We start from the raw sequence: 26,075 nt of genomic DNA, 5'->3' as shown, positions 1-26,075 counted from the left end.
ACGATAATGATGCGACAAAATCTTTCCCGAATTATCGTTGCCCGTGGATGGCATATCGTATGGGAACTCGATCGCCATACGATCGTTTGTCGATATAATCGTTCATTGCACAACGAGCGAAATCGCCTCGTGTATGGCCACCTTTAGTGCTGGTATGTGATGAATTTTCACCCTGCAGAAAACAAGAAAAGTCAGTGGAAAATTATTTTAAATCAGTGGTTTTGCTAGACTGTAGTGTCCAAGGGTTATCTCTACCTTAGAATGTATGTAAGTGATTGGGGCAGTTTTAGAGTACAGCAGAAGGGATATTTCCCTGGCCCTTAAAAATAAAATGGTATTGGTAATAAGTACAAATGTTGTATTATTACTCTAATTGTGTTAAAGGAGAACTAAAGCCTAACTAAAGAAGTAGAGTAGAAATGCTGTACATTATGTTCTGGGCTTCTGTACCAGCCAAAGGCAACACCAGCCCTTTAGCAGAGAAGATCTGTGCCCCCATGGATGCCCAGTAGCTCCCCATCTTCTTTTCTACTCATTCCCTGCACTTTCTCTGTGCTGCTGTCACTTACCTGAGCTTAGGGACTGGCTCACAATACAGGTATGGGACCCATTATCCAGAAACCCATTATCCAAAAAGTTCTGAATTTTGAGAAGGCCATCTCCCATAGACTCCATTATAATCAAATAATTCACATTTTTAAAAAAGATTTCCTTTTTCTCTGTAATAATAAAACAGTACCTGTACTTGATCCCAACTAAGATATAATTACCCCTTATTGGGGGCAGAACAGCCCTATTGGGTTTATTTAATGGTTAAATGATTCCCTTTTCTCTGTAATAATAAAACAGTACCTGTACTTGATCCCAACTAAGATATAATTACCCCTTATTGGGGGCAGAACAGCTCTATTGGGTTTATTTAATTGTTAAATGATTCCCTTTTCTCTGTAATAATAAAACAGTACCTGTACTTGATCCCAACTAAGATATAATTACCCCTTATTGGGGGCAGAACAGTCTTATTGGGTTTATTTAATGGTTAAATGATTCCCTTTTCTCTGTAATAATAAAACAGTACCTGTACTTGATCCCAACTAAGATATAATTACCCCTTATTGGGGGCAGAACAGCTCTATTGGGTTTATTTAATGGTTAAATGATTCCCTTTTCTCTGTAATAATAAAACAGTACCTGTACTTGATCCCAACTAAGATATAATTACCCCTTATTGGGGCAGAACAGCCCTATTGGGTTTATTTAATGGTTAAATGATTTCCCTTTTCTCTGTAATAATAAAACAGTACCTTGTACTTGATCCCAACTAAGATATAATTGATCTTTGTTCAAAGCAAAACAATCCTATTGGGTTTATTTAATATTTAAATGATTTTTTACTAGACTTAAAATATAAAGTTCCAAATTACGGAAAGACCCCTTATCCGGAAAACCCCAGGTCCTGACCATTCTGGATAATGGGTCCTATACCTGTATACTGTATATAGAGAATATAAATGTTACAATATAAGGCTAATTAGTATTAAATACAGATAATTACTACATGATATGGCAGCTCAGTGCAATTAGCATCAGAATTTAATCAGCCCTGTAGCCTCAGCTTATATATCATGTTTTGTTTGATAATTTCCGACACTTTTCAAGATGGGGTGCTCCTGTGTCAGTTATAAAGTATATATATTTAAAATATGGCATTTTTAGCCATATTCATTTGTAGGGCTTAGTTCTTCTTCTGCTCCCAAAGATTTCCCTGCTAGCGGGGAGACACAGGTATGTGGGAAGTGCGGGTCCTACAATGGCAACATCTTGTTGTTTAGGCTGTCCCTTAGCTACCTACAACGGCCACGATTTAGCAGTTTTTCTCTTTTTCTCTTTTTGCTCAAACATTTGGAGTCAGTTTTGATCTGAACTCCTTGTACAAATGGATTCCTTTAAATTCCACTGAAACAAATGGGGGCAGACATTAATTGTGTTTTACCCAGTTACCAAAAATATGAAATTAAATCAATGTATTGGAAAAGAATCCTCTTAATTGCATATCTACCTTGTGTCTTTGTTAACTGCTGCAGCAGTCAAACTTGTCTTTTTGGACCTGAATTTTTTACTGTCATGCATAGAACATATTTGTGTCCCTCTATGAGTTTTTGGTTGCTGGGTCACAATTATGTGGAACATGTCTAGAAAAGATTCCCATGAGCTTATAATGTTATGACCTGTAGTAACTGAGAAAATGACAGTTTTGGAACACAACAGTACACACATATTTGCAATATGGCAGTGTGACACATGCCCTGTTCTCTAAGGGTAAATCTCATGGTACATTTTGTACTCCTTATATGTACTCGGGCTGATTCACTGCCCAGGCTCAACTTCATCATCTCTAATGTAATTAGCTGTCAGAGGCATATAAATGCTAATTTATGCTCTTCAGCACAACCTATATAAATCAGTATACACGTTTTAATTATTTCAGGCAAATGCAAGACCTGACATTATGTAAAGATAACCAAAATAATTACTAAGCATTTACAATTCCCACTTCACTTGTCCATATTTGTCCTCCTTTGCTATTCCTTTTTAATGCAAAGTTATGGTATTATAAAAAAAAAAAATACATACATATATATTTATTTTTTCCAGATCAAAACACTATTCTGAAGCCTGATCCCCCAGTTATTGGGAAAGTCAGTCATCACAGTATTGAGTTGTACTGGGATATCAACAACAACCTCAAACAAAAAAGCTCCTCCAACAAGTGGATCAAGTTCACAATAGAAGAAGAGGACATAAAAACTCATGTATTTGGCACTATATACTCGTAAGTACTTGTTTCAAGTAAACAGCATTTGTAAATTGCTTATTGGAAAGCATGACGTTCAAAACATTTGTAAACGCAGTTCAATGAGGTAATCCATAAGGGCATTGCTAACATTAAGGAACATATGCTCATGAGTCAAAATTTGTTAGATTCTGACCCATAGTGTAGATGGGCCCGGGTGCTCATGCCCCAGACCTTCAGCTTAAGAGAGCCATTTAGGAAATCCAAAATATGAAGGCAGGCACTCCGGAAATAGATGGAAAAAGTATTCAGCAGTCGCTCCAAAAAATGAAGTAAAAGCAAAAAAGTTTATTTAAACTAACACATTATGCTGCAAAGCCTTATGCGTTTCGTACCTACAGGGTACTTAATCATAGCCTATTTTGGATTTCCTAATCCATAAGGGCCGTGACACACAGGGAGATTAGTCGCCGCGCAATAAATCTCTCCGTTGCCTTGAGAGGAAACTTTGGCAACTTCGGCAAATAGCGGCGCCACGTATGCCATCCCACCGGCGATTTATATTCTAGCTGGTGGGATGGCATTGTGGAGAAATTAGTCGCCTGTGACAACGGAGATTTGTCGCGCGGCAACTAATCTCCCCGTGTGTCACAGCCCTAAGGGATTTTTGTTGTGCCTCTTGCTTGGTAAGATCTCTGGTCTACCAAACTGATCTTTGCAAGTAGAATTGTACAACATGTATGTATGTATGTATAACTTTATTTATAAAGCACCACAAGGGTACGCAGCGATGTACAATCTTACAGAATACAAAATTACACACAGGGAGGACAAGTGATATAATAAATAAATACAATAAATACATATATGTATATATATATATATAAGTGCCATGTGGTATGAGACACAGTAGGAAGGAGGTCCCTGCCCCGTAGAGCTTACAATCTAAGTGGTTGGGTAACATACAGGCACAAATTGGAAGGTAAGGGTGCACCAGGTATGGGCATTTGCCCTTAAGCGCAGGACTGGGCAAAATAATGTTTTAGTGCTCCAGAAGGTAACATGGGTGAGTCCTTTGCAGCAGGAAAAAATATTAGGTTTCAGTGGCACTTTAAAGGACAAAGAGACCCCAGTTTACTTGGGGTGCCATCAGGGTCAGACTTGGGGTGCAGGGCCCACCGGGGCTATCACCTCCAAGATGCACCCACCATATCCCCCACCACCCGCACAACCAGACCGGGTTTTTTCCCCAATATGTTAGGCACCCACCAGGGAATAAAAATGGTTAGTATATTCACCAAATATTTTATTCCAATGCACATGTGCTAGTCAAAGTCTGAGGAAAGGTAAGTAAAAGTGTTACATTTTCTTTTATCTAGTATAAGCACAGGGCCAGGGCAAAAACTCAATTCACTGAGGGGTTGGGGGCATAACATGTGAACTGGGGTTTCCCTGTACTTTAATAAATAATTTCATATGTTAACAACTATGAAGAACACAGGATTACACAATAACCTGGACCAAGCCAAAAAAAACCCCAAAACATTTGAACCCACTATCAGTAAACTCCAAGACATAAAAAGTACTTTACTGTGTTATGAGAACATGAAACACAGAGTATTTAATTATAATAGAATACAGAAACTAAATCAAGTGCATGATATTCATCTTATTTAATGACTAAGAGAGGTAACCACACAGCTTCTAAAGAAATGAGAATATACAGGTATTGGACCTGTTATCCAGAATGCTCGGGACCTGAGGTTTCCAGATAAGGGATCTTTATGTAATGTATCTCTAGACCTTAAGTCTACTTAAAAATTATTTAAACATGAATTAAACATAATAGGATTGTTTTGCTTCCAATAAGGATTAATTATACCTTAGGACAAAGTACTGTTTCATTATTACAGAGAAAAGGGAAGTTATTTTAAAAATATAATTAATTGATTGAGTCTATGGAAGATGGCCTTTATTTAAGTCTGAGGTTTCTGGATAACAGATACAGTACCTGTATGATGTCCATTGATGTAGCATTCTTTCCCAGGGGATCACATTCAGGAGTCTATCCTGTTGTACAGGTATAGGGCCCATTATCCAGAATGCTTAGGACCTTTTCCATTTTCCGGATAAGGGATCTTTCCGTAATTTAGATCTCCATACCTTAAGTCTACTAAAAGATTATTTAAACATTAAATAAACCCAATAGGAGTGTTTTGCTTCTAATAAGGAGTAATTGTATTGTAGTTGGGATCAAGTACAGGTACTGTTTTATTATTACAGAGAAAAGGGAATCATTTAACCATTAAATAAACCCAATAGGGCTGTTCTGCCCCCAATAAGGGGTAATTATATCTTAGTTGGGATCAAGTACAGGTACTGTTTTATTATTACAGAGAAAAGGGAATCATTTAACCATTAAATAAACCCAATAGGGCTGTTCTGCCTCCAATAAGGGGTAATTATATCTTAGTTGGGATCAAGTACAGGTACTGTTTTATTATTACAGAGAAAAGGGAATCATTTAACCATTAAATAAACCCAATAGGGCTGTTCTGCCCCCAATAAGGGGTAATTATATCTTAGTTGGGATCAAGTACAGGTACTGTTTTATTATTATAGAGAAAAGGGAATCATTTAACCATTAAATAAACCTAATAGGGCTGTTCTGCCCCCAATAAGGGGTAATTATATCTTAGTTGGGATCAAGTACAAGGTACTGTTTTATTATTACAGAAAAAAAGGAAATCATTTTTAAAATTTAGAATTATTTGCTTATAATGGAGTCTGGGGAGATGGCCTTCCCATAATACTGAACTTTCTGGATAACAGGTTTCCAGATAATGGATCCCATACCTGTATTGAGAATAAACATTAATGCCATGCAACTTTAAAAACACCAAGTACGGTGAACAAGGACAAGTGACTAAGAAAGATCAGACTGTATCTTATGGGATCCATTATCCAGAAACGTTTTATCCAGAAAGCTCCAAATTACAGGAAAATGATCTTCCGCAGAGTCCATTTTAATCAAATAACTCACATTTTTAAAATGATTTCCCTTTTCTCTTTAATAATAAAATAGTAGCTTATATTTAATCCCAACTAAGATAAAATCCCTTATCCAGAAAACCCTAGGTACTGTACTTTATTTTCATTGGGAACCAGTGGCTGACACATCACGCCTGTACAATCTGGTAGAAAGACAAACAGATATATAAGTATAAAAATATATACAGAAAGAATGACAGAGAAATAGAGAGGGTTTTTTTTAATGGTTTATCATTGTGTCAGACATACCATAGGTCATCTTTTTTTCAGAGGACTTCGGCACAGAGAAATCAAGGACCCTTTGCCACTAGGTGGCAGAATTAGATTGGTAATGGTGGCATTGTAAGTGATCTCCTGAGACTGCTGGATTTATACAGCACAGGTTTGTGCACCTAGAAATGCTTGGGTTTTGTAGAAAAAACATTTTTGATTAAAGATGATGAAGCTACAAACAAGACTGCTGATATGTTTTTTCGGTGGGTTACACAAGGCTGCTGGCAGCTCCTCTGAGCACTGTAAATATTTTATTAGGCCATTTATTTTACAAGGGCTGCAAGCCATTATGTATACAGGTGAATTTTAATTAACCAGAAATGCGGAGTTCCTTGTTTTCATGCATTATGAAGTATATAGAACACGTAGCATCCACGTATTCTGGAAAGTTTTAAATGACTTAGCACCACAAACTTAAATTTAACAAAAACTTGTTTTGTTTTTTTTAACACTGACAGATATTTGGGAATAAGAGTCACTTAATGCTAACAGTGTGTTTCTTTTCTTCTATAGGGGATATTCTAGAAGGCACACTGTGGAAGGCTTGGAGCCCTCTTCACCTTACAGGTTTAGGCTCAAGGTTACAGGATATAATGGGGACTATGCCTACAGTCCGGTTGTCTCTGTATCAACAACAAGTAGGTTCATATACTTTATATACTAGTTTAAAAAATGGTTATATATGACTCAATTTATATAAAGCCAAGGAAAACAGACCAGCCATATTAAAGCATGCAGGATATGCAGAGTATAGGAAAATAAATTCTTTGGCCAGCACAGTGGCACAGTTGCCAGCATTGATTGGTGTCTACCAGCCATGAGTCTTGGGTTTGATTCTAACCAAGGGTACTACCTGCTTTCTCTTGGCTCTCTGTTTTATTTTCAAAGTAGGTTGTGGCTTTAAAGAGATACTAACACTTTTTTTAAATATACCATGGCATTGTCTTTGCATGAGTGTTTTGAATTTTTTCATCAAAGTATTTGCCTAATGCTTTTACATTGCCTACCTGATTCCTCTATGAGGGGGCTGCCGTATTTGTGCTGCATTAGTCCATTAGTGTTGGGAATTCTAACTGACAGGTTGAGAAGTTTGGCATGTACATTAATATTTTTAAAAGTAGTTTTTAGTGTCAGTATCACTATAAATGAAATTGTCCCTAGCTGCCAACCCCCTCCCCCCCCCAAAAAAAACAGTTTTTCTTTTTTCACCAGTAGGTAGACAATTCTTGCATTCCATTAGTTTATTCCATTCCATAAATGTTATGGAGATTCCCTGCAGGTATCTAGAGAATGTTAGCACCAAAGACTATATAAATTTAAACTTACCTTATAAGCAAAACTTTGGACTGGTATCCAAATTAGGCCCTGGCATTTTAAGTACACAGAGGCCCAAGCAGCCCCCCAACAGCCCACTAAATAGTGACTGTCTATGGCATTTGCCAGAATCCGAATCCACAGATTGCCAGTCCTGGCCTGATCAAGGATATCTTGATTTGCTCTTTATTTGGCCCTGGATTAAAAGTCCACCCATATTCAGCTGCATATTTTTTCTGACAGCATTTTATGATGATTTATTCCACCATACACACATTCACTGAGCCCAAGGAGTATCCTAAAGGAGAAGGAAAGGCATTTTGACATTTTACTGCCAATAGATTGCCACATCAGTGCCACCTAGAACGCTATATTCAATCTGTAGAAAGCTTTACCATACCTGAGTAAACAGCCCTAGAAGCTCCATCTGTTTGTTTAAGATAGCAGTTGCCATTTTAGCTTGGTCTCAGTAACTTTTGTGCTGAAGCTCTAGCTGTTTTTTTTCTGAGAGAGAAAGTCTGATGCTGAAGAACATGTTTAAACAAGGGAAGACAAGAAATCCTGTGTTTCTTTTGATAAAGGACTCAATGCAGCGTTTCTGTGAGTGCTTATGGCTGTATTTACATAGACCTTTCTGATAAAGCTTACTTGGTTTTTACCTTTCCTTCTCCTTTAAATCTCTAACCTTGAACCAGTGCACCTGTTTTCTGAATATAACACTGACCTGGAATATAGTTCTTTCAGCGCGATGCTGCCATCTTCTGAAATGTCCCAGTGGTCTCTTGCAGTTGATGGGGCCGTGCATTCACAGTATAGGAAAATCTTCCATTTTTACTAAACCATGCATGTGTATGGTTCATTAATGCATTCCAGACCAGGGTCCTTTCAAAAGATGGTGGCACGGCAAGATATGATCATCAGTGGATCAAGGCTTCCCTTCTCAGCGAGTACAGAGCTTTAGCTAGCTGTAGTGTTGTGTGCCAGTCAGTGCAGTGGGATGGAGGCCACTTCTTGGATGGTGGCAGTGAGTTAGAGACCAGCGTGGAGGACATTAGGGGTGTAGGAAGAAGTATGTGGCAATGGGGAAGAGTTGGGAATTATCAATGATAGTGAGGGGTGGTGGGGAGGGTTGTAAGTGTCCAGTGCAGCCCAGCGCTAGTACCAGTGTGATGACCTAATGCTTGCCTCATATTAAATCTTCAGTTGTGTCCCTGGGATGCCCTCTGTTTTGCAGAAAGGCAGCATCAAGAGCGATCCAGGCCATTCTTCCACCTAAAGCAGCTAAGTCTAACTACCCACCCATATCACCAAGCCTACCCGGCCCTGCTATCAAACGCAAATATGTTCCTGAATGTCTATTAAACCCTTTAGGCCTTGGAATATGTAACATATTATATATATATTACCACTTGTGATGGTAATCAAAATGCTGCTGCCGACCACAGTTTGCCTCCCATTCTGTTGCTTTGGAGACTCTAATAAGTGGTGCTTGAGCTGCCCAATTTTTTAATTCAAGCAAAAGTAATTAATGCTTTTTTGTATTGTCTATGAGCTTACTGTGGAAATAATCATATATCATATGATATATATATATATATATACAGGTATCGGACCCCTTATCCGGAAACCCATTATCCAGAAAGCTCCGAATTACGGAAAGCCTGCCTCCCATAGACTCCATTATAAGCAAATAATTCAGAATTTTAAAACTGATTTCCTTTTTCTATGTAGAAATAAAACCGTACCTTGTAATAAATCCCAATTAAGATATAAATAATCCTTATTGGATGCAAAACAATCCTACTGGGTTTAATTAATGTTTTATTGATTTTTTAGTAGACTTAAGGTATTGAGATCCAAATTATGGAAAGACCCCTTATCCAGAATACCCTTGGTCCCGAGCATTCTGGATAATGGGTCCTATACCTGTATATATATATATATATATATATATGCGACTCAGTTTAATAGTAACTTAACAAGAATGTCGATTAAGAATAAATAGAAACAAATGGTTATATAATAAAACAGGAGGATTGGGTGTTTGCTCACAAGAGCTAACAGTCTAAGGGTGAAGACACACAAAGCTACTAGTAACTACTTGTCACGGCTACTAAAATAGACAATGCTGATCAATTACTGATAATTCTCAGTATTGTCTATGGAAGGGTATTTTCTGGTGTTTAGTACCCGTGAAAAAGTTGCTGCTACTCGTAGCTCAGTGTGTCTTCACCCTAAAGGGTTAGTGGAACATAAGGTTATTGTAAAAAAATGGGCAATTATTTATTAGGGTGCATTGACTTCTGTTAATCTAGGGTGTATTTAAGCAGGTGAGCCTGGCCTGATGTTCCACAGCCCTAGGTTTTCCCATCTGATAACAAAAGAATGCACAAGCCACTGCATTAGTCATGCAAATTTATTTCAAACATAAAATAAACAAAATTTCTTCTCATTAACCATGCCATTTCTCAAATTGATATAAAAATATATATACGGTACATTACAGTGATGTGGGAGTAAGAAAGTCCAAACGACATTAAATCACTGTTTTTCAGTTAATTAGGAGAAAGATGATTTTGTGCACTAGAGAAGCAGGCTCAGTACTTGCCTTTAATAGAACTTATATTACTAATAAGCTTCCCAACAAATTAAATTACAAATCAATGCTATTTCTTCTCCTCCTCTGACCTTACCCCCAGAAAATGAGTAATTTGCTTTTGAAGAAGATGAGTCAGAAGTATCTGAGAAGATTATTATAGATAATTAGCAGAACCTGGGAACCTAAACAATGCTTTATAAATGATTTTTTCTTACCCTAGTCTTCATATACATTATTTTTTCTTATGTTATGGATATCCCTAACATACAAATATATTTGTGTGATAGAATAGTATTATGGAAAACATGTTTGCTTTCCTTCACTTTTGTACAATATAAACCTTAAAGCTGTCAGGGCATACATACACATACAGGCATGTAAAAAACAAGAATATTCCAGTGTATTATACTCCTCTAAATATAGAAGGAATGTGCTTAAAAAAGTTGCGTTTCAGGCTGATTTATTTGATTTTTTCCCAGAAACACTACTAGTCCCACACATCTGTGCCACTTTCTGCTGCCTCCTTTTGCCAGCAGCACTTGAAACACTGCACTGTAATATAGGAACCAATCAACAGCTAGGCTGACCTGATAGGGAACTGACGCCTCTCTTTGCCTGTGTGACTGCAGGGCTGTAATTGGCTGTCCCCCACCTACTGTGCTTCTGGCAGGGACCGTTAGGACACGCCCACACCTTATCCGAAACATGGACATGCCAAAAGTGGATCTATAGGGAGTATCAATAAATAAAGGGGTCATTTTTAAAGATTATGATCATTTTTAGCCAAGATGGAAATCAGCACCATATAGCATTCATTATTGCCTACACGATTTAGGGAGAAGGCTTCCGTTATGCTGTATGTCTTCTTTAATGGTAGTTCTATCTGGCAACAGTTACATTTTTGGTAAATGCTAGGCATGCAGTAACGCAAAGTTAAAGGATATTGCTGAAGTAAATGGAAGAAACATGCAGACTCTATGCAGATAGAACCCTGCCTGGAATAAAACCAAGGTCCCACCACTCCATGCAGATAGAGCCCTGCCTGGAATCAAACCAAGGTCCCACCACTCCATGCAGATAGAGCCCTGCCTGGAATCAAACCAAGGTCCCACCACTCCATGCAGATAGAGCCCTAGCTATAATCAAAGCAATGACCACTACAAGACAGCAGTGCTAACCATTGCATCACCATGCTGCCCATTTTCTCACAATACTAAAGTTGTAAGTTAGGATAAAGGGAACAAGACATGGATAAATAAAAAGCATACAGTTATAGGATTTATTATCCGGAATGCTGGGGTTTCAGGATGAGGAATCTTTTCATAATTTGTATCCCCATACCTTGTCTGTTAAAAACATTTAAATATTAAATAAACCCAATAGAATTGTTTTGTTACCAATATGAATTCATGCAACTTAGTTGCCATTAAGGACAAGGAATGTTTTATTATTACAGATAAAAGAAAATCATTTTTAAAAATTATTAATTATTTGTTTAAAATTGAAGATGGCCTTCCTGTAATTTGGATCTATCTGGATAGCCTGTTTCCGCATACCTGTATACCCCTGGTTGTTAAGAGAAAAGAACACCCCTCTGCCCTCTTGGATTGTGCTAAGAGAAGCAATACATGCTCTACATGCTGCAATGGGATCCCATATACTAACAGTTGGCATTATGGTACATTAGGGGAGCCTACATATGTGCTATGCCAAATGTAATTCACAGGACTCTCTGTACTCATAGAGGCTGTGGTTGCCCTTTTTATTGTTATTTGGTTTAGTGAGATCCTAGTCCACTTGCCATTTCTGAGCAGGATGAATTCTTTTTGCCTTTCCCTGTTAATAGATTCTCAAGGAGCCTCTCTCCTGGATTAGCTAAAAATAGTACACATAAGAGCAAAGGGTTGAAAGTGATTAATATGTGTCTTTTGTAATACCATAAAGGTCTGTCTTTATAATGAAACGGAGTCCTCCTAATGGAAATGGCTCAACCCACTTAATTTTCTTACAAATCCAAGTAAAACTAAACAAAAAATGTGCCTGAAATGATCAAATCATACCATTTGTACGTAGGAAGAAGTGTGCATTGAAAGAAGCCAACAATGGGAAGCCTCATATTCTTCAGAGGAATTATGAGAGTAAAACCCAGACTTTTTAAGTCATTTGTTAAATCACGTTGTTGGCTTTATTTGCATTTCCCAAGAGTTTTATTTCCGTGAGCCGCTGGAAATTACTATGACAAAGGCATTATACCGTTTTTGGGTAAAAAGAAAAAAAAGTCTGGTCTAATGCAGTTTAATCTTAGCAGTGCAGCACTTAAGCAATCGGCTGCAGTTCTTGAAAAGGTATTGTGCTTGAGCTGCCAGATTCGGAAATTCCATCATGTGAACTATCTAAATCCCCTTTCATTCCATTTTATATGCTTTTTGCCTAAGCTACAAATCTATGTAAGAGCAAGAGATATTAATGTCTTTTTTAGAACGATGATGTCTCTGAGCCACAGCAAATATGTTTTACAGGAAATTTTAGTTGTGCTAACGGATCAGAAAATTGCCATTTTTTCCACCTTTGCTGCAGAATCTTTATTTTGTATGAACGGAACAGACTGATATGTTCTGCCATTTTTTTTTCTGTGTTCATTTACCTTCTTCTTTTCATTCTTGTCTAAATGTAATTTTGTTTGACAGTGATTTATCATTTTGTGCTTTAGCTTCTGAGTGTCTTGCTTAGAATGTCTTGTTAGTAGGGTGCCGCTTGCTTAGTGAGACCATGCTGGGTTATTCTCAGATAAAGGAGTGATGGATGGGCAGGTGGGGGCTCTGTTTAATATTACATCACGGAGTGCACAGTTTGTCTTTGAATCAATATCAGTCACTTGGATACATGAACCTTCTAGTCCTTTGACCTGTTTAAATGATTTTTTAGTACATTAAGGAGCACATTTATGAATGCTCAAGCTTTTTATTTGTTGGTTGGGGTAAAGAAAAACCCAATCTGCACGAATCGGGCTATTCGGATGAAGAAACCACACAAGAGTTTGGAAACTATCGCATTGTTTTGGAAAACAAATGCTCGAGCCTGAAGGTTTGAGCATTTATTAATGTGCCCCTTAAAGTATGGAGATTCGAATTGTGAAAAGACTCCTTATCCTGAAAACCCCAGATCCCAAGCATTCTGGATAACAGGTCCTATACCTTGCATCCAAAGCTGCTTCTTGCACTTCCACATTGCTCTTGCCACCTCCTCTGTGCGTCTGACTCCAGGAACCCCTGGAGCTTTTGTCCCCTCAAAGACAGTGGTAGTTCCAGGGTTCCCACAGCGGGCTCCATCAATTGATGCAGTGAACTTGCGCCTAAAGAATCAGGTGCAGATGTCATGTTGCCATCCGTACACTGATTTTCAGAGCGATTGAATGCGATTTGCACTGATGCATTTGTGTGCACATCGTCACCTTATGTGCCCAAATGTTTATTGTTACGCTGCATCTGAGCATGGAAATGAGCCCTTTAATCTCTGTGTAGACTCACAATTAGTGGATTTTACTAACCTTTTCCGTTATCAGACCTGTGTGATCTTTTGCCAAGGGAAAATCAGCCCAAAATATCCACAAATATTAATATGTAAGCACAGTGGTCTTTTGACTTTTTCATCTCAAGCTCACCATAAAAGTACCACCATTAGTCAGGGTTATCTCATAACAAAGTCATAGCTATAGGAAAACATTGGTCCGTCTTGGCCATGTCTGACCCTCCCCTGGACCTGCACCATTTTTGTCTTGGCCCCATTCCATCGAGCCCCATTTCCCCAGCCATGCTCCTCTGTTTCAGATACATATTGGGGGACTTTGTGTTACGATTCTGTTTATTTCAATGGAGCATGTAAATTAGGTTTCGGGTGCAAATTACTAACAACGGGTGATGGACTTGCCGGTAACCAGCCAGGGGGACTCCTGTAAAATACAGGTGGGTTGGCATGCCTGTATCTAACCTGGCAAATAAGTGTTTGCCTGGGATACCACCATAACTGACCATTAAACTAGGCTTTTTCATGTAAATAAGCATTCTCCCCAAATATTCATCCAAACTTATTTTCAGACTTCACCCCCTTGCCACTACTATAGGCTCCCAATGTGGACAAGCCCCTCCAATTTGGAAGTAGGTTAGGGAGGAGATTCAAAAGATTATGTTAACAAGAATGGAAACAAAGAGCAAGCCCAGAAAAGCTGTATTATGCAAGCAGAATTTTAAACAATTGCAGGATCTTGGGAAACACTGTACTAGAAAATAATGATAAAGGAAAATGAAAAATAAAATTATAGGGCTTTTTAATTCAATTATTTTTGGTTCTTTGTTCCAGGAGAGCCATTGAGTGGTCAACATCTTCACCGAGCAGTGAACATGAATGATGAACATGAAGTCAAAAACATCCTTGAAACAGGGTTAGAAATTATATTATTTTCCCTAAAATCTGGATTCTGTCTACCTCACAAGTGTGAATTATATTGATAGCAGTTAGCATTTATCTACCCTGTTGTGTTGATCTTTGAGCTTATTGTGATATAGCAATTCACAGCTATTTATTTTGTTTTTGAATATGGGTTAACCTGTTGCTAAATCCTAATAAGTACATTAAACTCATCCTGTGCCACAGTTTCTATCAGTGGATACACAGGATGGCAAATAATGTCCACAGTCAATTCTCATTTTCACTTTTATCTGTTGTCGTGTCAGCCCTAGGGGCGTCTAATCACCGGAACACATGTGGATGGCTAAATACTTTTCTAGGCATTCAGTTAATATGATTTTGATACCTTCTGTTTTACCCTGTACGTGCCACAGATTTTAGAGCCTCTATGCCATCAATCTACATTCTGTGTTACATACAGGTTATTCAGTGATGAGAATGCAAGAAACTGTACTACTCACGGAAAATCTGACACATCAGGGGTTAAACAAAAACGTGTCTTCTACACAAGAACTGAAAATGAAACAGAAATTATTTGGTGCATTTAACTAATATTTTCATTGGCTCAGGGGAGCGCAGGATGAAACACACCCCATTCTTCCTTATGGGGGTTCTAGTAACACAAGCGCCTAATGCAGCTGGAACATAGCATGTTGCAATATGCTGCGTTCCACCTGCGTTCAACACTTACATAAGCCTGTGATAACTGGGGTAAATTTAAAGAGGGGCAAAGTGCTGCCTGAGGACTTCCGCCTTGTCTTATGGGAGAAATGGCACTGTCTAGAAATAAACAAGTAAAACCAAAGGGGTGAGAATATAGTAGGCGAACCATTGTTTAAAGTGACCTTGACCCACCTCAAATAAAATTAAACCTCTGCTACCGTGGGCAACTATTCTCCCCGAAATACTGTGAATCAACAGTGGGGAACCATATGCAGCGCTAAAGTGCCAGAAGTTTCCTCGCAAAGGAAACTTCAGGCGTCACAGCAATGTGTTTGCATTCCCAACTCCGATTCACATTATTGCCAGTAGGAAGGCATTTTAGGGAGATTAGTCGCCTGCAGTAGTGAAGATTTACTAGTAGCGACTAATCTTCCAACAGGACATTAACCATACAGCTTTGGTGTGGTGCTGTGCTAAACAAATGAACTGCTTCCATGGAGTGCCGTGCTAGCTGTTTGCTGAGCTTTGTGTGTCAGGTTTATGGCAGTGTTAGTTTGAAGATACACATCTGACACACAAGGCTCAGCAAATAGCTTATATTAAATATTAAACTCTGAAAGTAGTTAACTTTCTTAGCACAGCACCAGCAATGTTTGTTCTTTAAGAGAAGTGCCTGGGTTCCTAAAGGGACAGTAACACCAAAAAATGAACGTATATCAAAATATAATGTAATTGTAATGTAATGTCCTGCACTGGTAAAGGATGTTTGTTCAAAACACTGCTATAGTTTATATAAACAAAGCTGCTGTGTAACCATGGCTGTTGCTATTTAAATTTAAATAGGACTAAATGGCACAGGTTACCTAGCAGATAACAGATAAGCTCTGTAAAACACAATTGTATTCTGCAGAGCTTATCTGTTATCCATTATGTAACCTGTACCTTTTCTTATTTTTTCTAGCTTGAATGGCTGCCCCCAGGCTACATAGCAGCTTATTTATAAAATCTATAGTAGTCTTTCAGAACCAAACACAGAGTTACCAGTACAGGTATAGGACCTATTATCTAGAATGCTCGGGACCTGGGGTTTTCCGGATAAGGGATCTTTCCGTGCTTTGGATCTCCGTAACTTAAGTCTGCTAAAAATCATTTAAATATTGAATAAACCCAATAGGCTTGTTTTGCCTCCTATAAGGATTAATTATATCTTTGTTGGGATCAAGTACAAGGTACCGTTTTATTATTACAGAGAAAAAGGAAATCATTTTTAAAAATTATAATTATTTGCTTATAATGGTGTCTATGGGAGATGGCCTTTCCGTAATTTGGAAATTTTTGGATAACGGGTTTCTGGGTAAGGGATCGCATACCTGTACAGGGCAACAGTATTTACTTTTATTTTTTTGTGTTCCTGTTCCTTTAAATTCTTCCTAGGCCTAGCACTCCAAACAAGAAGCTGTTGCCACGTGAGGCTGATTGTCTTGCTTTCAAAACACAGCATATCAGACTCCCCCGTAAAGATGGCTCTTAGGATCAATTACCAGCAAAATGGATAACATTATATAGACAGTTTTTTTGTAAAATGGCGTATAATGGTACCCACTTATTTCAAATATCTGAGTTACTTTAATGAAATAATCATATAATAATATAATAATAATATAGAATAACACTGGAAAACAACTAATCTTGTCAAATATACCTCTTTTCCTTAATGTAAGTGGCTTTTTTGACACTGAAATAACACATGTAATTTATTACCTCAACAGCCTTGTGCGTATATGGTAAAACTGGAAATTAATGTATAATTTGTGCAGAGAATATGAGTTGTCAGTGATATGGCCAATATGTCTTATGAAATATTGATTGAATTCTTGTTACATTCAGGATGAGTCCGGTCAGATTCACAAGAAAAGCAATAACAGGAGTTTCCATTATTTAATGCAGTAAGGGTCAGTTTCAAAGAAACAGCAACAAGAGCAGGTTTTACACTGATTTCTAACACTGAGAATAAGGGATCTCTAGTAAAGCACTTCCAGATGGAGTGGTCTGAAAAATCAAACGAGAGGTTTAGAAAAATAAATAGGATGGGCTTAAAACAATAAACTAGAGAATCCATGTCTGTAGATTAAACTAGGAAATCCATGTCTAATGCTAGATTTTTAGTGCTTTGCTGAGAGAAGAGCCAAATATCACAGCTTTCATTCATTCTGATTACCTAGGGAAATGTTTATTTAGGCTTAGATGAAACTGTTGTATATTAGAGTAGGGTACAGTATGTGTGACTGCATACCACCTGGAGTCATATTGGCCATTTTATTCAGTAATTCACACCAATATTGTATTAAGCCATGGGTTCAACTTTGCAGTTAATGTGCAGCCTACACAATTAACAGCACTGATGCTAAAATCAATAATTGGTGAATGCATTTGCCCTTGTAAAAGTCTTTAAGCCTTGTTCTGCAGCCTTAAAGAAAAGGAAATGGTTAGGACTTATTAGTTATCCTTGACCCCAATCCCTAACACTCTGTTTGGCTAGCACTTAAGCTAGTGCTTTAGCTTCCTGCTGGATAACTGGGGCACCAATAACTGACCACTCTGCAATGTGCATACACATAGGGGCCCATTCATTAACCCACAAATTTTCGCCAATTAAGTACCCACGATCATTTCTGATGTGCGAAATTTGTGCGAAAATTATTTTCTTGGTCGGACGAAAATATCGTAGTTGCGATCCGAAAGTCACAACATTTTCATATCCGAACAATCATAAACGGCGCAAAAAGCTTCTCTGGTTTTGAAACTTCAATGCAGGATTTTGGAAGCCTCCCATAGGACTCAATGGCACTCTGCAGCTCCAACCTGGACAAAAGATAGTCACGATACCAAAGCTTGAATGAACTCCAAAATGGTCGTAGTCTTTGCAAAAAATACGATGTTTTTGAAAACCACGAAAAAGTCGGACTATTTTAACGAAAAGTTCTAAAAACTAATGAATTTTTTTCTGAAAAACAAAAATTGTGGTTTAATGAATGGGCCCCTACCTGTTAGAGCCCCCTAATGATGTGGGTGGTCCAGGACAATAGGCTACCAATGTACCTAGCCAGCAAAGATGGCAGCCACTGGCTACTTGTGCAGCAGTACTCTGGGTACTTGTTAGCTTTACTCAATAGAGCAACTGTTAATATTGATATGTTAGTTGCTGGGATTTATCTCATGCTAATGAGAAATGTATCACCTTATATGAGAGGGAGGAAAATTAAATAAATTAAATCTTTAATAGAAATTTTTATTTCTATTGATAATAAGAGAAATTAATTAAAAAATGTGCTATTTCTGGTATACAATTAAAAAAATAAGTTTTGCAGGAGAATTGCCCTTTAAAAGTGATAGCGACATTCCAGTTTAAGAGGTACATTGATGAGCTTTCTGCATGATGTTATGCTTGGAGTATGGCAGTTTGCTAAGGAGTTGAGCTCTCCAGCCTATCAGAACTTTGCCTACCCCCAAGAACATCTACATTGATGAAGCTGCTTTGTGTTGGAGGTTGACACAGTTAAGGTGGCCATACACATAAAGATCGATTGTTTGGCAAGGATACCATACAAGTGGAACTTTGGTTTGCACAAATAGGGGGCCCCCTGGGCTAACAATCAGATCATTATAAGCACCTATGTAGGACCATCAGGAGAGGACTGCATCAATGAGGCCAATGCCCTTATTTTTAGTCAGATATTGGGGAGACAGTCAGGGAGGGCCCATACAAAATAGATAAGCTACCAACTTGGTCTATAGGGGCCGAATCGGCAGTTTAAATCTGCCCTTGTATGGCCATCTTTAGTAAGCAGGGGTCTGAGGGTAGGCAGGGGGAACCTGCATTGGAAACACTTTTTATGTCTGGGTTTATAAAGAAATATTGACACACCCTGTTAAAACCTGGGATTTGTCATTATCCCTTTAAGTTTAGAAAAAAGTTAATTACATTTCCTCAAAGGCCCTACAACTTATACATCAGTAGTTGGCATTTCTATGATTTATCACACTTACAGTTTACAACATGGGCCAGGGGAAAGGTCTGCTTCCTCACAAAGGCCAGCTGGACCCTGATTTTGCTTTCATTGTGGGCAACCCATGATATTGAAGAAGGGTGGGATGCCCAAAAATGTATTTTTTTGGGGGGGGAGGCCAGCAGAAGTCCGTCACTGGTTTTAAAATTCAGCCATGTAGTTTACTTAAGGGAAGAAAGTAAAACTAATTAATAAAACTGAGACTGAGAAAACTGTCAAAAACAGAAAGTAGAAATCAACTGAAAAAAGTTGTCTGTAGTATTGCATTTCAAAACGATGTTTCATTAAAGCAAATAGTCCCTTTAAACGCTTGTCTTTGAAAAATAATAGAAAAGTAACAGTAGAATTTTTATTGCACAGAGGCAAAAAAAAAATCCATAAACTTCTTTTAAGTTTTAAATTATGTCTAACCTTTAGTAATTTTCTAAACGACCTCTTATTCTTTATCTTTATTGGATTGAAAAAAACGGAATGTTTCTTCAAACCTAAAAGTTAGTCTGTTATGGAAGAACCTTTTTATTCAGGATTGGCCAACCTATTGCTCCTGAAAGGGACCTTTGATATTTTTAAATTGGTTTCTATAATAAAACTTTTTTCTGGCTATACGTTTTTTTCTGCAGAGGCAATGTACAAATGTATATTGTAATTATATTTGAAGATACCTCTAACCCTAATTCGTTATTGAAGTCTCATCTAGTGTAGGGGAGGACTAAGGGTTAACTGTTTATAGAATTGGCGGATAAAGGTCAAATGGAAAAGCTTAAGGTTAGAGCAGGAAAGGCTAAAATGAGAGCCCTTCAAATTCAAGACATGCAGTGAGAGCCTTATGAAATGTGATGGTATTCCCATGCCTCATCTCTGCCTTAAAACCGCGGAATAATGGGCAGAGACATGTAACTTACTCTCTGATGTGCCTGTGTCCATCTGTGCATCCAGAACTGCTGGTTTAACAGCAAGATACAGCCATATATCCAGACTTGTAGACACCCTGTTTTGATCCTATAAGGTCTCAACAGTGCCAGATATTGGATATTGGAACACGGCTTCTGAGGAGCTCTAGATAAGTGCAATCATCAGCGGAAACTCACAGCAGGGAAGATACTGAAGGCCACACATACATTGTAATGGCTTTGCTAAGGGGAATCCCCTCTACCCTGATAGGAGGGCGGTGAGTGCTTTAGGCAAGGGCATTTTTAGTCTAAGGGGTACAATGAAGAGACTTGGTGAGAAGGAGAGGGCAAAGATCTGGAAGAGGACAAGATGCAGTGGGCAAAGATATAGAACAGACTGAAGTGGGATGGTGTGGGTAAAGAAGCAGAACAGACTGGAGGCAGATTAGTGAGTAGGGAGTAGTGATGTGCAGGTCAGGAAAAACTTAACCTGTACCTAACCCTATCCTGGAAAACCTTAACCCGCACCAACCCTAACCCACAAAATTATAGGACCTGCATCTTTCTGCTCTGTATTCTACTTCTGCAGGTTCCAAGACAGGGACACTTCAGGAGCAAAGAAAGAGCATACTTACCCAATCTGAGCTGCACCCAACCCAGACATGCAATGGTCTTCCAAATTTGAACCCAAACCCTCCTGACCTAAAGGTAAACCTGATGGTTGCAGGTCATCCCACACATCTCTAACGGAAAGGAAGCAAGTGGGTGAAGAACACAGGCTGGAGTGGCAGAACAGGCTGGAGTGGGACACAACATGACTATATATGTTTTCAATTTATTTGCTGGCCTATATGGATCCTTGTTACTGCCTTTCCTGGTTTTAGTTTTTTGTACTTAGATCCTGCTAACATATAAACTACTAGCAAAGCCAGATGTACAGTCCTACCAAAATGGATGCAATTGTTGCACATATTGATGCTATTACAGGTATTTGCATCTAAGCATGTGCTTTGCAGTTCTATATAGTTGGGCCTCAGTACATTGTGTATGTTCAACCTTTTCTGCTGCTGAATTAGGCACCAATGTGCCTATTGATGGCGGAAAACCCTGAAGATACCATCACTCTGAAGAGGGAAGGAAGAGGGTGGATGCAGCGGCGTAACAATAGCAGAAGCAGATCGTGCAGTTGTTGGGGGGCCTGGACCGTGGGCTCTGCTTACGTTGCATATAAATCCCTGCTCCACACCAGCTCTTAGGCAGGGCAGCAAGCAGGGAGCGGGATTTATAAGCGAGTGGGGGGGATGCGTGTAGGCAGGGGAAAGTAGGCATGGAGGGGTTTGCTACTGTGTGCCGTGCTCCTCCAAAGTTTTCTTCTCGCAGGGGGGCCCAGCACAGAGTAGTTACGCCACTGGGCGAAAGGGTAGAACAAAAGAGGAATGCAGAGAAAAAAGCAGAAAGCATTAAAATGTCAATAGTGTTGAGAAAATAAAGATATAATAAGACATAAAGAGCAGGCTGACAAAAAGGTTAGAACACATTTGAGGGGAAGGAAGGTTAAAAAGGGAGAAAAATACAGAGAGATTAAATAGGGAAGGAAGAGGAGATAGAAAAAATAAAACTAACAAAACATAGAGGAGAGAAGCAGAGGTAGAAGAGAAGGTAATAAAATTGGTTTTATCTATGTAAGAAGAGCTTCCATACCTACAAGTGTGTGTGTATTTATACATATATATACACACATGTAGCAAGGACCCCATATTTTTGTAGTGTTTAAATACTGGTGCACCTTTCTGGGACTGCAAGCAAAAACATATGATGATGGGCCTTTTCCTATGTATGTATATACAGTATGCACGGCTGTGGTATTGATAAGCTCACATTTATTTGGGGCTGCTGACTTGGTGCAGATATCCACTCTGCGGCATTCTGTCTGATGGAACAATTTAATTTGTACACTGCAGGTCTAATTCAGTAAACTACAATGCTGATTGACATTTTCCAGCTACAGAGATCTTTACGAAAACAAGAAAAAAAGCAAGCAGGCATTAAAGATCAGCTGGGGATATCTGATTCCGCAGGCTTTTTAAGGAAATAGATTAATTAGCACTTTGCATCTTTGGCTTTGGCAGGAAAAGGAAACTTTTTAAAACATGCTATTATCATTAAAACACAGCTACGTTTACTGAGGCTCCCACCGCAAACATGTAATTTTCACTAAATACGCTAAGCTTGGTTCACAGAGAGGTTTAACAATGTCATAGCTAATTTAATGAAGCAATTATTGGTACAATGTACAAGGCAGTACTAGCTGTAACTCGGAGAGGAGGATGAAGTACAGCAAATCTGCTGCCTCGTCCGCTTTAAACCTTCATAATGCAATTTCTGCAGGGCTCCTTAGTGTATTATTGGGCAGAAAACCAAATCCTGACCAATGACTTAAAGAAACCCTAAATGTTTTGGAGAAAAATAAATACATTTTCATGAGGGGCTTTGCTTCACCTTTAAAGCCACTGAGGCATATTTCTATAAGGATTCCTCCTGCCCATGTTTTTTTTTTTAATTTGATCTTAAAATGTACTTACATTAAAATGTACTCCCGCAGGCCCAGACTGGCAATCTGTGGGGCTGCTGTAAGATGCCATAGACAGCCACTATTTATTGGGCTGGTGGGGGCTGTTTGGGCCTCTGTGTACTTAAAACGCCAGTGTTTATTTTGAATCCCAGTCCTGCATTTCCATATAGTTGCACTTTATGCCATTGAGTCCTTCCTGTTTCCCCTTCAGTTGTACATATTGACACACGTCAATATGGATACTATCACGTCGGGACCAGACAGTAGCTCCAGTGTTCCCTTAGCACCCTGTGTTAATGGGTCACTCTTAAAGTGGCCATACACACTGAGATCTTCTCCCGATATCCCCACCTACGGGTGGGTGATATCGGGCTAATTCAGGCTAATTTGGTTGTTTGGCCCTGGGGCCAAATTATCGAATTAGAACGATGGGCATAGGCGCAGTCAGTTCGGGGACTGCAACGAGCCGATGCGGCCCCTGATCCGACTAAATTTTTAAACCTGCCAGATCGATATCTGTTCGATTTCAGGCCAGATGTCAGGCAGGCCCGTCATTAGTGCCCATACATGGGCCAATAAGCTGCCAAGTTGGTCTAAGGGACCGGTATTGGCAGCAAGAATCGGCCCGTGTATGGGCACCTTTAGGCTCCTAAAAGCCTGTGTGTGCCTGCACGCAGAGCCATTGTGTCGGCCAGTGCAGGCACAGGGAGCTGATTTCGGTGGGGAACTGCATACTTAAGCAGTTTTGCATGGAAATCTGCCCCATGTGCCTTTACCGGAATGACACAATGATGTGTACCACTTGTGATTATGAAATCAGTCTTTTATGGTATTTGACCATATTTAACAATGGAACAAATACGATAAAAGGGGACATACACCCAATGCACACAACTGCAAATGTAAAATGAATTAAGTTACTGAGGATTATGAGTTCTGTGGCCCAGCTCAGACAAAACAGCAGGGGGCACTCATGTTGCACATTCATGATACCAGCATTGTAAAAACTGCAAATTTCAGGACAACAAAAAGGATTCATGTAAATTGCAAATGTGCTCAGAGGAGGATTCTGACCAATTTTGTGCGATTGGCTATATGTGCGCTCTAAGCAGACAGACTACTGTATATCAGTTTGCCAGAATGTGTTCTACTGCTTAGATCAATAACTCTAAATCCATCAGTAGCTAAAAACACATTCCAGTGGCCAGTGTCAAAGAATTCTGCTATTTATTTCCTATGGCAATGCAAAAATTTCCTTTCCTGAAGGCTCAAGGCATGCCCTAGTGTCACTTGCATAGTTGAGGAAATAAAGGCTTCTCTTGAGAATATCCTGTGCTGATACATGCATGTATTCACTGGCTGATAGGAGGCCCGTTTGTTTGAGAGGACAGGAGCCTGCAGCACTGTCATCCCCTCTATTTATCCAAGTCAAATCGCTGGCAGAAGCCTATTTTAGGCAATACTATTTTAGGACAACAATCCTTTCACTTAGAGCATCAAGATGAACATGGAATCTAAAGTTATAAAGGTTAGAAAAAGTGGTATATATGTATATATATCTGTGGCGCAGGAAGACTCTAGTAGCGGAACATCTCACTCTACACAGAACCCTGCAGCAGATTTATCAAAATTACTTTCAAATGCGCAAACTGCCACAAAATCATTTGCTTAACGTCGCTTACAGTTTGTAATAGCAGCCAAGTACCCCTGATTTTGTGCCTGTCGGGTTTTTTTCAACCTTCACTGCATGGAAAAATGTAGTTAAAGAACATTAACACAAAACACATCTTTAACTTTCACCCCTTAATAAATACACTTATAAAAATCCCATAGAAATTAATAGAAAGTGGGTGAATTTTCTGTGGGGAGCTCCAATCTCACATTTTGATAAATCTGCCCCATAGTTATGGTGTTTTCCCTGCAATTCTGCAGTTTTAATAAATGTGCCCCTTAGTTTTTCCTAGAGCCAAATATCCGATCCGATGTTCACTGTTCCTGTCTTCTCATTGGATCTTATCCTTAAACCTACTATTTCCCCAATATCCTCTCTGTCTCTCGACTGCTGTGCGGTAATCATGCCTACTTCTACCTGCATTTCCCACAATGTCAACTCTCATTGTGACTTTTCCTGGTGTCAGATCTCTGTGCCTCATTGCCTCGTTTGTGGTATGTAGTTTCTCTCCCCACCCACCTGCCCTCACCCCAATGTCTGCTCTCTGTATATTACCTTCTTGGTTTCTTCCCCTTCTGCCTGCAGCTCCAGCTCCATCCTTGTTCTGCTCTTTTGACGAATGGGTCACTATTAGGGCGAAGCCACATGGAGCTAATTAGTAGCAGCTACTTGTCACGGCTATTAAACACCAGAAAATACTCTGCCAATAGACAATACTGAGAATTGCCTCTGCTTAAACACATGTAGAAACTAGTGATGAGCGAATCTGTCCCATTTTGCTTCGCCATAAAATTTGCAAAACGGCAAGAAAATTCGAGAAACGGTGAAAAATTTGCGAAACGCATTTGTTTCGCTTTTTTTGTCACCGCGGCTATTTTTTGTCGCTCGCTGGTTTTTACGTGACCGCGCTCAATTTGACGTGACCGCGCCCAATATGATGCGCGCCAACAAAAAAATTCAGCGCAACAAATTTTTCCATGCCAAATTTTCATGGAAGTTTTGCAAAACAATTCTCCAATGGCGAAATGCAGAAATTCGCTGCGAATCCATGCCTGGCAAAAAATTTGCTCATCACTTGTAGAGACAGTTATCAGTAAATGATCAGCATTGTCTATTTCTGTAGCTGTGACAAATAGCTGCTACTAGTAGCTCAGTGTGTCTTCACCCTTACTAGTTCTCATTGAACATTAAACAGCAACATCTCATGTAGTTGTTTTCCTCCTGCCTTGCCTTAGAACCCTCTCCAGAAACTTCATGGCTTCTATTATAAATTGCAGTAGACCATTTCTCACGTGTGACATTGCATTCTCCTCTGTCACTGTCTTGTCATTAGTACTTTTTCAGTTCAAAATTGAAATTGAGCACCGTGGTTCAGATAAACAAGCCTAGAAAGCCTAGCTGATGTACAATCACGCATATTTTGATATTCAGTGCTTCAGCTGAGAATGATATCCATACTATAAGGATAAAATGTTTGTCTATTTGAGTACCACGTGGACAGCAATTTAATCAGATCCTGCTACATTAACTCTTTGATATGACATTTTTGTGATGCCGTTTGTGTTTACTATGCTATCTGTTTCCCATTCTAGGCATGTAAAAGTAGATATTCCCGATAAATTAGGTTTTACACCTCTGATGGTAGCGGCACAGAAAGGATTCCTCAGGTATGTTTTACTTTTTCACTTGTATTTAGTGTAATTAACATTAGGTTAT

The 26,075-nt window shown here is 39.0% G+C and overlaps 1 protein-coding gene across 2 annotated transcripts in view; it reads left to right on the top strand.

The window, feature by feature from the left end:
• Positions 1–26,075, top strand: part of fank1 (fibronectin type III and ankyrin repeat domains 1) — a 75,664-nt gene that overhangs the window by 26,744 nt on the left and 22,845 nt on the right. For both annotated transcript variants that reach the window (XM_002932651.5, XM_018095828.2), the window contains exons 2-5: positions 2,656–2,833; positions 6,632–6,756; positions 14,388–14,469; positions 25,952–26,026. In XM_002932651.5, the coding sequence (XP_002932697.1) occupies positions 2,656–2,833; positions 6,632–6,756; positions 14,388–14,469; positions 25,952–26,026 (460 nt within the window). The remainder of the gene's footprint in view (positions 1–2,655; positions 2,834–6,631; positions 6,757–14,387; positions 14,470–25,951; positions 26,027–26,075) is intronic.

Source organism: Xenopus tropicalis, chromosome 7 (genome assembly GCF_000004195.4).
Source record: "Xenopus tropicalis strain Nigerian chromosome 7, UCB_Xtro_10.0, whole genome shotgun sequence".
Taxonomy (NCBI): domain Eukaryota; kingdom Metazoa; phylum Chordata; class Amphibia; order Anura; family Pipidae; genus Xenopus; species Xenopus tropicalis.
Note: the sequence above shows the minus strand (reverse complement) of the source record. Positions and strands in the feature narration are given on the sequence as shown.